General features: G+C 40.6%; 1 protein-coding gene across 5 annotated transcripts in view; it reads right to left on the bottom strand.

The window, feature by feature from the left end:
* The window catches only part of LOC113933336 (CGRP receptor component), a 55,120-nt gene that overhangs the window by 15,038 nt on the left and 27,734 nt on the right, over positions 1-12,348 (bottom strand). The window contains exon 5 of one of the 5 annotated variants that reach the window (XM_027613328.2): positions 1,230-2,229. The exons of the other annotated variants lie outside the window; for them this stretch is intronic. Coding sequence (XP_027469129.1) covers positions 2,088-2,229 — 142 coding nt within the window. The 3' untranslated portion in view covers positions 1,230-2,087. Of the gene's footprint in view, positions 1-1,229; positions 2,230-12,348 lie in introns of those variants that run through there. 5 annotated transcript variants of the gene reach the window in all.

Below are 12,348 nucleotides of genomic sequence, written 5' to 3'. Positions count from 1 at the left end.
GAATAAAGCTATGAAGTTCCTACTATACCTCAAGGACCTAATTTAAGCAAATTAATAAAGTTCCAGTTTGTACCATGAGAACTGGACCACTTAAGGGCTATTATCTTGAATCTCCTCTCCCTGAGAGGATGCTAGAGAAAAACTTTCTTAGGTGTTATGCAGATATAAGGATTAAAAAGCACTTCAGCAGTTTCTGTTACAAATGTGATTCTTGTCTTATATCGCACTGGCTAGTACAAGATGGTCCAGGTCTTGATGGCATATTGCAAGCAGCCCCTGTGTCATAGGTACCGGGGCCAAGGAAAGCCAACGGGCTGCAATGGAGAAGCCAGGCCTCTACAGAGAAAGAAGCCTGCCAGACCCCTCTACTGGTTGTTTGTAGAACAACACTGCCTGCAGCTTTTGCTTCTGGCAGTCCTGGACAACCTATGTAAAAACCCTGGCACATGATCTGTCCCAGAAATCAACCATTTAATGAAAATTAGGCACCAAAAAGTCACAAAGAAATTTACAAATCCTCAAATTTAGGATCACAAATGGAAAAAAGGAACTTCTCTGAATATTACAATCTGCTTAAATTTACATAGATTATGGCCAATCATGAATCAGCTTGTAAAACCATTCTTATTTGTGGGTTTCTTCCTCCCTCCCTCCTTCCTTCCTTCCTTCCTCCCTCCCTCCATCCCTCCCTCCCTTTTTTTCTTTCTCACTTTCTTTCTCTCTCTCTCTCTCTTTTTTTAATTAAACTCTATGCCCAACGTGGGGCTTGCACTCATAACCCCAAGGTCAAGAGTCTCATGCTCTGCTGACTGAACCAGACACCCCATTTGTGTGTTTCTCGAATGGCAGCCAGGTACATCTCTGTAGCAGAAAATATGTAGGGATTGGGAAGCAATACACCAGACCAGACAAATACTGAGAAGAGCTCTCAAAAACCAACTATTAGGACTTGTGTTGTACATAAGATAAGAGTGAGACCACTAAAGCCAATCTTTCTGCTGACTGTAACAAAAAACCCCCAGGACTAAATACAAAAGGAATAACCTGAGGACTCTGAATATAAAAGGACTGAGAAGTATATAAATGTAGGTGCACTGGGGAGGGAAATAAACCTGAAGAACTAGTTAGTGTGAGGGATGGATGTGAGTTTCTTTTGCTTTGTTTTCTCTTTTCTCGCACAGCTGTGATCCTCAGGCCACAGCAAAGCTATGGCAGGAGTTCCAACACGCAGCTAAAACTCCAACAGAAATTTCATCTTTCCAGCCAGAAGACTGGGGAAAGGGGCCCCTGAGACCTGGAAATCTGGATGAAACTCACAGCTCAAGGGCAGCTCCCCAGGGAGCCCTGGCAATGAATGTAGCCATAGAGTCTTGGTGGTCCAGAGTGCCAAGTAATATCTTTTTCCCCCTTTTCCCTCCTTGCTTTGCCCCAAGGGGCACCAGTAACAACCGTACATGTGGGCAGCTAAATCTTTGAAAGAAATCCAGTACCTGTGGCCAGAGAACCAAAAGGCGGGGCTCAAGTGGGTCAAAGAGTATAGGGGCAACCCCAGAGAGGTGGGCTAGAGGAGGAGATTCCCCTAAATTTGAGCATCAATCAGCACAAACCCTAGGTTCAGCTTGAGCTATTCATGTGCAGAACAGCCCCCAAACAACAAACACCAAACAGACTCAGCAAACACACTAAGAAGTGAACATGTTAGACCACCACTCCAGTCTCATTTGCAAAAAAGATCCAAAGATGCAGATCAAAGTTTTTAAAAACTAAACTGACATTGAAATCTTGCCCATGGAAGGCAAGAGACTTGAGGTGTGAACCTAACTGGGTTGACGGACTGCTAAAAGAAACAAACAAACAAAAAGCAACATTAACCAGAGGCTTTTAACAGGATCCAGAGTCTAAACAATACAATATTCAAAGGGTCCAAGATATAATTTAAAATTACCTCAATGGAAAGAAAGAAAATACAACTCATCTCAAGGGAAAAGATAATCAACAGATACCAAACCTACAATAACCCATATGTTGGAATTATCAAAGACATTAAAGTAGCTACTATAACAAGGGGCGCCTGGGTGGCTCAGTCGTTAAGCATCTGCCTTCGGCTCAGGTCGTGATCCCGGAGTTCCGGGATCGAGCCCCGCATCGGGCTCCCTGCTCCGCGGGAGGCCTGCTTCTCCCTCTCCCACTCCCCACTGCTGTGTTCCCTCTTTCGTTGTGTGTCTCTCTCTGTCAAATAAATAAAGAAATCTTTAAAAAAAATGAAAATTTTAGAAAAAACATATGAAATAAAAAAAATTCACTGGCTGGGCTTATTAACAAAATGGAGATGACAGACAAAAGAGTCTGTGAATTTACAGACAGATCAACGGAAATTGTTTGAACAACAAGGCGGGGGGAGCCTAGATGGCTCAGTCGGTTAAGCGTCTGCCTTCGGGTCAGGTCATGATCCCAGGGTTCTGGGATCGAGCCCCACATCAGGCTCCCTGATCAGTGGGAAGCCTGCTTCTCCCTCTCCCACTCCCCCTGCTTGTGTTCCTGCTCTCACTCTCTCTGTCAAATAAATAAATAAAATCTTTAAAAAAAAGGGGGGGTGGGGAGGGAAAGGAAAAAAATGAACAGAGAGGAATCAGGGAAAATGGCAGGGTGGGAAGAACCAGGAATCTGCCTCTCTACAACCTAGAAAAAACTGTCTAGACAACTAGACCTAAATGTAAAATGCAAAACTATAAAAACTCCTAGAAGATAATTCAAGAGAACACCTAGATGATCTTAAGTTTGATGATGACTTTTCAGCTACAACACCAAAGGCACAATCCATGAAAGAAATAACTGATAAAGTGGACTTCATTAAAATTAAAAACATCTGCTCTGTGAAACACGACATCAAGAAAATGAGAAAACAAACCACAGGCTAGGCGAAAATATTTATGAAAGACACAGGATAAAGGACTGTTATTCAAAATATACAACAAATTCTTGAAACAATAGGAAAACAAACAACTCAATTAAAAAATGACCAAAGACCTAAATGAACACCTCATCAAAGAAGATATACAGGGGCACCTGGGGGGCTCAGCTGGTTAAACATCTGACTTCAGCTCAGGTCATGATCTCAGGGTCCTGGGATCCAGCCCCGCATGGGGCTTCCCACTCAGTGGGGAGTCTGCCTGTCCCTCTGCCCCTCCCCACACGCTCGTGCTCTCTCTCTCAAATAAATAAAATCTTAAAAAAAAAAAAAGATATAGAGGTGGCAAAGAAGCATGTGAAAAGATGCTTGGCATTTTATGTTATTAGGAAAATGCAAATTAAAACAAGATACCACTGGGATGCCTGGGTGGCTCAGTTGGTTAAGCCTCTGCCTTCAGCTCAGGTCATGATCCCAGGCCCCTGGGATAGAGCCCCATGTCAGGCTCCTTGCTCAGCGGGGAGCCTGCTTCTCCCTCTGCCCGCCCCTCCCCCTGCTTGCACGCACAGGCGAGCTCTCTCTCTCTCTGGCAAATAAATAAATAAATCTCAGAAACAACAACAACAACAGAACGAGATACCATTAAACACCCATAAGAATGGCCAAAATCCAGAACACTAACATCACCAAATGCTGGTGAGGACTGAAGCCAACAGAAACTCTAATTCATTGATGGGGGGATACAAAATGATATAAAACTAGACATACTCTTACCATGTGATCCAGCAACTGCACTCCTTGGTATTTACCCAAAGGAGCTGAAAACTTACATTGACAAAAAAACCCTGCACACAAATGTTTAAACTAGGTTTTTTTTGATAACTGCCCAAACTTGGAAGCAACCAAGATGTCCTTTAGTGGATAAATGGACACACAAACTACAGTACCTTCAGACAACGGAATATTATTTAGTGCCAAAAAGAAATGAGCTATGAAACCATAAAGACCATTTAATGCATAATATGCATTAAAATGCATATTACTAAGTGAAAGAAGACAATCTGAAAAAGACTACATACTGTATGATTCCAACTACATGATATTCTGAAGAAGGCGAACTATGGAGACAATAAAAAGATCAGTGGTTACCAGGGGTTGTGTGTGGGAGGGAGGGATTAACAGGTGGAACACAGAGGATTTCCAAACACTCCATATGATACTACAACAGTACATACATGTCATTATACATTCGTCCAAATCCACAGAATGTGCAATTCTAAGAATGAACCACAATGTAAACCATGGACTTTGGGTAATAATGATATGTCAATGGAGGTTCATTGATTGTAACATATTTACCAATCTGATGGGGGATGCTGATAAAGGGGGAGGCTGTGCATCTGATGGGGAGGGGGTATACGGGAAATCTCTATCTTCCCCTTAATTTTGCTGTTAACGTAAAAGTGATCTAAAAATATAAAGTCTTAATTAAAAAAAAAAAAAGGAAAAAGAACAGAGCAGATTCTGGAAAAGTGGCAAAGTAGAAGGCACCAGGAATCTGTCTCTCCATCTAGATAATAACTGCACTGATAGAGTCTGTCTGATGTAACTACTTTGGAATTCTAGAGCCTCTTAAAGGCCTGCAACTTTCAGGGTAAGGCTTAGAAGGTAAACTAAAGTTAATTTTGGTCAATTTTAGACCTTAGCACAGTATACCATCCTCCAGTTCCATTTGTAGGCAGCTGTGCACATGTTCCCAAAGCAGCTTGCATACAGCTTCCTGAAGCCAGAGAGGGCAAAAAAAGAACCTGTCCTCCCAAAGGCCTGTGCTCTAATCACTGTTGCTGCTTCTGATCAGAGGTGCAGATAAAGGGCAGTGGCCACTGCTGCACTTTCCCCCGTGCCACAAGCCCCTTCACTACAGCTGAAGTGACTGTGGGAAGATTTAAAAGGCCAGGGTCCTTTTTTTGCCACTCTTCATTTTCCCCTTCTTTCCTAAAGCTCAGGTATTAAGGGCTAGAACATTCTAAAACAACTTCATATACAGGTAAAGTCAGAAATTAACTGTGCATGCCTAGGGAAAGGGCAGGCTCAGAACAGATCTGAAAGGCCTTGTGTTTATACCTCACACTGATCCTTGGCACAGGGACAGCCTACAACAATACAAAAATGAATAAGCAAACAAATAAACAAACAAAACGACACCAAAAAACAGCAAATTCTGGGGAAGGAAGAGAATTTGATTTCTGTAATGACCCAAAGAATGTCCAGTTTTCAATGAAAAATTACAAGGTATACAAAGAAACAGAAAAAATATGGCCCATTCAAGGCAAAAGAAAGAATCAGCAAAGTTCAAGACAGGACAATGGAAATTATTGAATCTGAGGAACAGAAACAAAAAAGATTGAAGAGAAGTAAACCGAACCTAAGGGATCTGTGCAACACTATGAAGTGGACCAACATAGGCATTTTGGGAGCCCCAGAAGGAAAAAGAGGAAAGGGGGGCAGAGGAGAGAAAATAACTGAAGAAAAAATGGCTAAAAACGTCCCAAATTTGATGGAAGACTTGAAAACAAACATCCAAGAAGCTCAATGAACTCCAAGATGAACTCAAAGAGACCCACACAGACACATTATAATCAAACTTTTAGAAAACAGTGACGGAATCTTGAAAGAAGCAAGTGGGAAGTAAACTGTCATATCAAGGGATCCTCATTAAGATTACCAGCAGATTTCTAATCAGAACTTTGAAAGCCAGAAGGCAGTGGGCCAAAATATTCAAAGTGCTAAAAGAAAGAGAACACTCAAGCAAGAATCCTACTTCCAGAAAAAACTATTGTTCAAAACTGAAGAAAAAATTAAGACTTTTTCAGGTAAACAAAAGCTGAGGGAGTTTGTTACCACTAGACCTACCCTGGAAGCAACACTCAACAGTGTTGTGCAGTATGAAATGAAAGGATCCTAGACAGTAAATTGAAGCTGTATGTTTTTTTTAAGATTTTATTAATTATTCAACAGAGGGAGCAAGAGAGCACAAGCAGGGGGAGCAGTAGAGGGAGAGGGAGAAGCAGGCCTCCCGCCAAGCAGGGAGCCCGACGCGGAGCTTGATCCCAGGACCCTGAGATCATGACCTGAGCCGAAGGCAGATGCTTAACCATCTGGGCCACCCAGGCGCCCCACACGTGGGCAATTATAAAAGCAGCTTGTAACTCTTCTTTTTGCTTTCTACATAATTTAATTTAAAATACTTACGAGTTTATGTTTTGGGGCACACAATGTACAAAGATGTAATTCTGTTATATCAGCAACTGAAAGGAGGGGGATGAAGCTGTAACAGAGTTTTTGTATTTGTTATTGAAGCTAAACTAGTATAAATTCAAATTAGAGTGTTACAACTTTAGGATGTTAAACCAGAGGCTGAGGCAGGGGGTTGGGGGAAATGTGGAATTACTGTTTAATAGGTACAGCATTTCAGTTTTACAAGATGAAAGAGTTATTATGAATGTATTTAATACACCAAACATTCATTTAAAGATGGTTAAGGGGCAGCTGGTGGGCTCAGTCATTAAACGTCTGACTCTGATTTCAGCTCAGGTCATGACCTCGGGGTCCTGAGACTGAGTCCCATGTCAGGTTCTGCACCCAACAGGGAATCTGCTTGGAATTCTCTCTCTCCCTCTGCACCTCCCCCACCTCTAAAATAAATAAATAAATCTTTTTAAAAAAATAGTTCAAATGATAAATTTTGTTACATTCATTTTACCACAATAAAAAATTGGGGGTAGGGCGCCTGGGTGGCTCAGTTGGTTAAGCGACTGCCTTCGGCTCAGGTCATGATCCTGGAGTCCCGGGATCGAGTCCCGCATCGGGCTCCCCGCTCAGCGGGGAGTCTGCTTCTCCCTCTCACCCTCTTCCTTCTCATGCTCTGTATCTCTCATTCTCTCTCTCTCTCAAGTAAATAAATAAAATCTTAAAAAAAAAAAAATTGGGGGTAAAAAACTGATCTACTTTCCCCATGCCATTTCCCAGACTGTATCACTGAATGGGTATAGGTAGCATCATAAAAGACAAAGGAAACAGAGAATGATATACCATGCAAATATTAACTCAAGAGTACACATTAAAGTAAATTTAACTAATGAAATTAAAATAGCACATCAAGATATACTATTGTATCACCTAAAATCATCTCACACACCATGGCATTACCTGTATCACATCTGGGAGACACGGTTTTATGATTCTAAAGGCCTTTGGCACCAAGTTCTCAGACTCTCACCTCTCAGTAAGAAACCAGCCAACAGGCTCATTCAGGTAGAAGAGCTGCTCTGATGTGACAGACATTTCTGGGAATCCAGCTAACGAGACACTCAGTTCTGAGGTTTCAAAGACAAGGCCCGATGACTCAAGAGTTGCAATGCTGCTAGAAGCACCCTCAGCCACCACAGGATGGTGGGGAGAATACAGGTGGCAGAAGAGGAGCTGCCAAATCGGAGGATGGCCTTTCCACCTTTCCCCCAGGATAAATTCAGTGTATCAAGCTTCAGAATCACTCAGCAAAGGACTTGTAAAGGCCACTGAATTTTGCCTATGGCTTCTGAGATGAAGACAATTAAAAGGAAGTATTATAAAATGGCACTGCCCAAATGCCAGCCACTGACTAGATATGGCTACTAATACTTAAATTTAATTAAACTTAGCTAAAACTGGGGCACCTGGATGGCTCAGTTGTTAAGCATCTGCCTTCGACTCAGGTTATGATCCCAGGGTCATGGGATCGAGCCCCACATTGGGATCCTTGCTCCGCGGGGAGCCGGCTTCTCCCTCCCTTGCTCTCCCTGCTTGTGCTCTCTCTCTCTCTCTCTCTCTCTAATAAATTAATAAAATCTTTAAACAATAATAAAATTAAATTAAACTAAAAATGCAGTTCCTCCTTTGCACGAGTCACATTTCAAATGATCAACAGCTGCATGTGGCTAGAAGCTACTGTATAGGACAGACCAGAGGAATATTTCTATCACTGCAGAAGGTTCCACTGAACAGGACTGCTCTGTGGTGTTTATTGATAAACAGCCTACAGAGGAGCCATGGATTGGAAGAAATACAGTCATGTGACAAGGTGCCATCTAGATGAAACTGCATGTGACAATCAGAGTAGATCTAGAGAAGGTGTGCCTAGGTGGTTCAGTCAGTTCAGTGTCCAACTCTTGGTTTCAGCTGGATGGACTGTGAGACTGAGACCCACGTCAGGCTCCACGCTCAGCAGAGAGTGTGCTTGAAAGATTCTCTCCCTCTGCCCCTCCCTGCTCTCTCAAATAAATAAATAAATCTTAAAAAAAAAAAAAGGCAAATCTAGAGGAAAAGTGATGCATCATTTTCTTTCTTTCCATTCCTTTCCCCAGGTGACTGATCCCCTACTTGTGTCTCATTATCCAAAGCTTTTTGTGTCAACTGGGTCCAACATGTTCCAATTAAGGAACTAAGAGTGACAACCATATAGATTGTTTGGGAAATGTTAATAAAAAAGTTTGTCTAGGGGCGCCTGGGTGGCTCAGTCATTGGGCGTCTGCCTTCGGCTCAGGTCATGATCCCAGGGGCCTGGGATCAAGCCCCACATCGGGCTCCCTGCCTGCTTCGCTTCTCCCTCTCCCACCCCCATTGCTTGTGTTCCCTCTCTCACTGTGTCTCTCTCTGTCAAATAAATAAATAAAATCTTTTAAAAAAAAAAGTTTGTCTAAAAAAAATAAAGAGAGAACAGAGACTTGGGGACCGATAGAACTATTAAAGTTCTAACAGTTGTCTTTGGAGTTCCAGAAAGAAAAGAGAAAGAGACTGGGGCAGAAAAAATTATTTCAAAATAATGGTCCAAAGCTTCACAAATTTAGTAAGAAACAAAAATTTACATAATCAAGAAGCTCAGCAAAGGTAAACTGAAAAAAAAAATTATAATCAGACTTTTGAAGACCAGAGAGAAGAAAAAATACTGAAAGCAGCGAGAAGAAAATAACACATAACACACTGCATGACCAGATTACTCATCAGAAACCATGGCAGTTAGAAGACACTGAAGTAACATCTTTAAAGTGCTGAAAGAAAAGACCAATCAACCTCTGACACTATCCTTCAGGAATGAAAGAAAATAACAATCTCAGTTCAAAGAAAACTAAGGAAACTTATAGCCAGCAGACCTGTTCTAAAAGAAATGCTAATGAAAGTTTTTCAGGCTTAAGTAAATGATAAGAAGTAAACATGGAACTTCAGAAAGAAGAGCAAGGGGCACCTGGGTGGCTCAGTCAGTTAAGCCTCTGCCTTCGGCTCGGGTCATGATCCCAGGGTCCTGGGACTGAGTCCTGCATTGGACTCTTTGCTCAACAGGGAACCTGCTTCTCCCTCTCCCTTTGCCTGCCTCACTCTCTCTCTCTCTCTCTCTGTCAAATAAATAAATAAATAAATAAATAAATAAAATCTTTAAAAAAAAGAGCAAAAATCTGGGTAAACATAAAAAACTATTTTTATCCTAAATTCTTTAAAATATGTAAAAGTATATAAAGTAAAAGTTAAAACACTGCTAAACACTTTTTCAAGGATACAGATGTAATAAATATGACAATTATAAAAGAGAGAAGTTAAGGGACTTACATGTATTTTACTTAGTGGTAAAATGTTAACTCTATCTGGACTGTAAATGATTATATGTATGCAGATTGTTATCACTAAGCAAAATACATAAAAAGATACAGGCAAAAAGACACATTTTTTTTTATTACATTTTTGTAAGTAATCTCTACACCCAACATGAGGCTTGAACTCTCAACCCCAAGATCAAGAGTTGCATGATCCACTGGACTAAGCTAGCCAGGTGCCTCAAAAAGACTAAAGGAACAAGAGCCATATGAACACCTCAAGAGACAGAAAAAGCAAATGACATAATCAACATCCAGTCATGATAAGAATCTCAGCAAACTGAACTTCCTAAACCTGGTAAAGGGCATTAATGAAAAACCTAAGCTAACATACTTACCGGTAAATTAACTGAAAGCCTTTTTCCCCTAACATCAGGAACAAGGTAAAAATGTCTGCTCTTACCACTCCTATTGAACATCATACATCAACATCATAGTCCTAGCCAGAACATGAGAAAGGAAAAAGAAATGAAGGCAAAAAGATTTGAAAAAAATTTAACATTCTGTATTCACAAATACTATGACTGTCTACATAGAAAAATCACAAGGAACATACTAAGAAAATCTCCTAGTATTAGTAAGTGGGATTAGAAAGGCTGTACAGCGTAGGATCAATATAAACAAATCAGCTGTATTTCTCTATATTAGCAACAAACATCTGGAAATCAGTGCTATTTACAATAGTACCAAAAATTGTTAAATTCACGGGTATAAATCCAATAAATTGTGCATAACCTGTATGCTGAACTACAAAAACAGTGATGAAAGAAATTAAAGTCCTAAATAAGTGGAGAGATACACTGTTTTCATGGATTAGAAGACTCGATATTGATAAGATATCATTTCTCCCCCAAAAACTGATCTATAGATGTAATGAAATCCCAAACAGCAGGATCTGTTCTAGATGCTGATTAAAAAATTTACCAATAAAGGGCACCTGGGTGGCTCAGTCGGTTAAGCGTCCGACTCAGATTTGGCTCAGGTCATGATCTCAGGGTTGTGGGACTGAGCCCCACAACAGCCTCCCCGCTGAGCAGGGAGTCTGCTAGAGGTTCTCTCCCTCGGCCCTGCCCCTGCCCCCGCTGACTCTTGCTCTCTCTAAAATAAAGAAATCTTTAAAAATTTTTATATAAAAAGGCAAAGGACCAGAAAAGCCAAACAATTTTGAAAAAGAACAAAGCTGAAGAACTTTTACTATTTGATTTCACACGTACTACGAAGCTGCAGTGATCAAGACAGTGTGGTACTGGCAGAAAAACAGACACACAGATCATAGGAACAATATAGAATGAAGTAACAGAATCAACAGATTTCTTATAATAAACAGCAAAGGCAATTCAACAAAGAAAGGATGGTCTTTCAACAAATGGTACTGGAACACTGAATCTACACACACACACACACACACACACACACACAAAGAATCTCAACCCTTATCTCACAACATACCCTCAATATCAACTCAAAATGGATTATTTCTAGAAGAAAATATATGAGAAAAATCTTTGTTAACCTTGGATATGGCAGAATTTTTGCATAAAATGTTAAAGGCAGGATGCATAAGATAAAAAAGAAAAGATAAATCTGACTCCATTAAAACCTTCTGCTCTGAGGAAGTGTTAAGAGAATGAAAAGACAGGGGCGCCTGGGTGGCTCAGTCAGCTGGGCATCTGCGTTTGGCTCAGGTTATGATCTCAGGGTCCTGGGAAGGAGCCCTACATTGGGCTCCCTGGTCAGCAGGGAGGCTACTTCTCCCTCTCCCTCTGCTCCTCTCCCCCTGCTTGTGATTCCTCTCTCTCAAATAAATAAAATCTTTAAAAAAGAGAGAACAAAAAGACAAACCACAAAGTGGAGAAAATATCTGCAAATTACATGCTGAACAAAGGACTTATATTCAGAATATACAAAGAATTCTTAAAACAATGCAATTAAAAAAACAATAAAATAGTGGGCAAAATATTTAAACAGATACTTCATCCAAGAAGATAAATGAAATAAGAACAAGAAAATGCTCCACATTATTCATTATTAAGGAAATGTAATTAAAAACCACTGCCTGGGTGGCTCAGTCAGTTAAGTGTCTGACTTTTTGATTTTGGCTTGGGTTGTGATCTCATTGGTGGGAAAACTGAACTGTGTGTTGGGCTCTGCACTCAGTAGGGAGTCTGTGTGGGAATTCTCTCCCTCTGACCCTCTCCCTGCATGCATGCTCGCTCTCTCCCTCTCTCTCTTGAATAAATAAATCTTAAAAAAAAAACCCACAATGAGATACCCCTTCAAACCCATATAACATCAAAATAAAAATCACTAAAAATACCAAGTACCAGTGAGGATATGGAGTTAAGTGGAACTCTCTTACATTGCCAGAGAGAATGCAAAATGTGGCAGTCACTTTAGAAAAAGAGTTCAGCAATTTCTTACAGAGTTAAACTTATTCTTACACAGAACTTTATGAGGTGCTTACAGTAGCTTTATGCATAACTGCCAAAAGCTGGAAACATCTCAATGTCTTTCAACTGATGAGTGAATAAACAAACTGTGGTACATCCATATAATGGAACACTACTCAGTAATAAAAAGGAATAATACACAACAATGTGGATAAATCACAAATGCAGTATGTAAATGGAAAGAAGACATACTCAAAAGGCTATATACTGTATGATTCCATTTATATGATTTTCTGGAAAGGGCAAAACTATAGGAAGACAAAACAGATCAGTTGCCAGGCACTGGACACAGGGGAAGGGATTAATT

Source organism: Zalophus californianus, chromosome 10 (assembly GCF_009762305.2).
Source record: "Zalophus californianus isolate mZalCal1 chromosome 10, mZalCal1.pri.v2, whole genome shotgun sequence".
In the NCBI taxonomy this organism is placed as follows: Eukaryota; Metazoa; Chordata; class Mammalia; order Carnivora; family Otariidae; genus Zalophus; species Zalophus californianus.
This window is presented reverse-complemented; position numbering and strand designations above follow the sequence as displayed.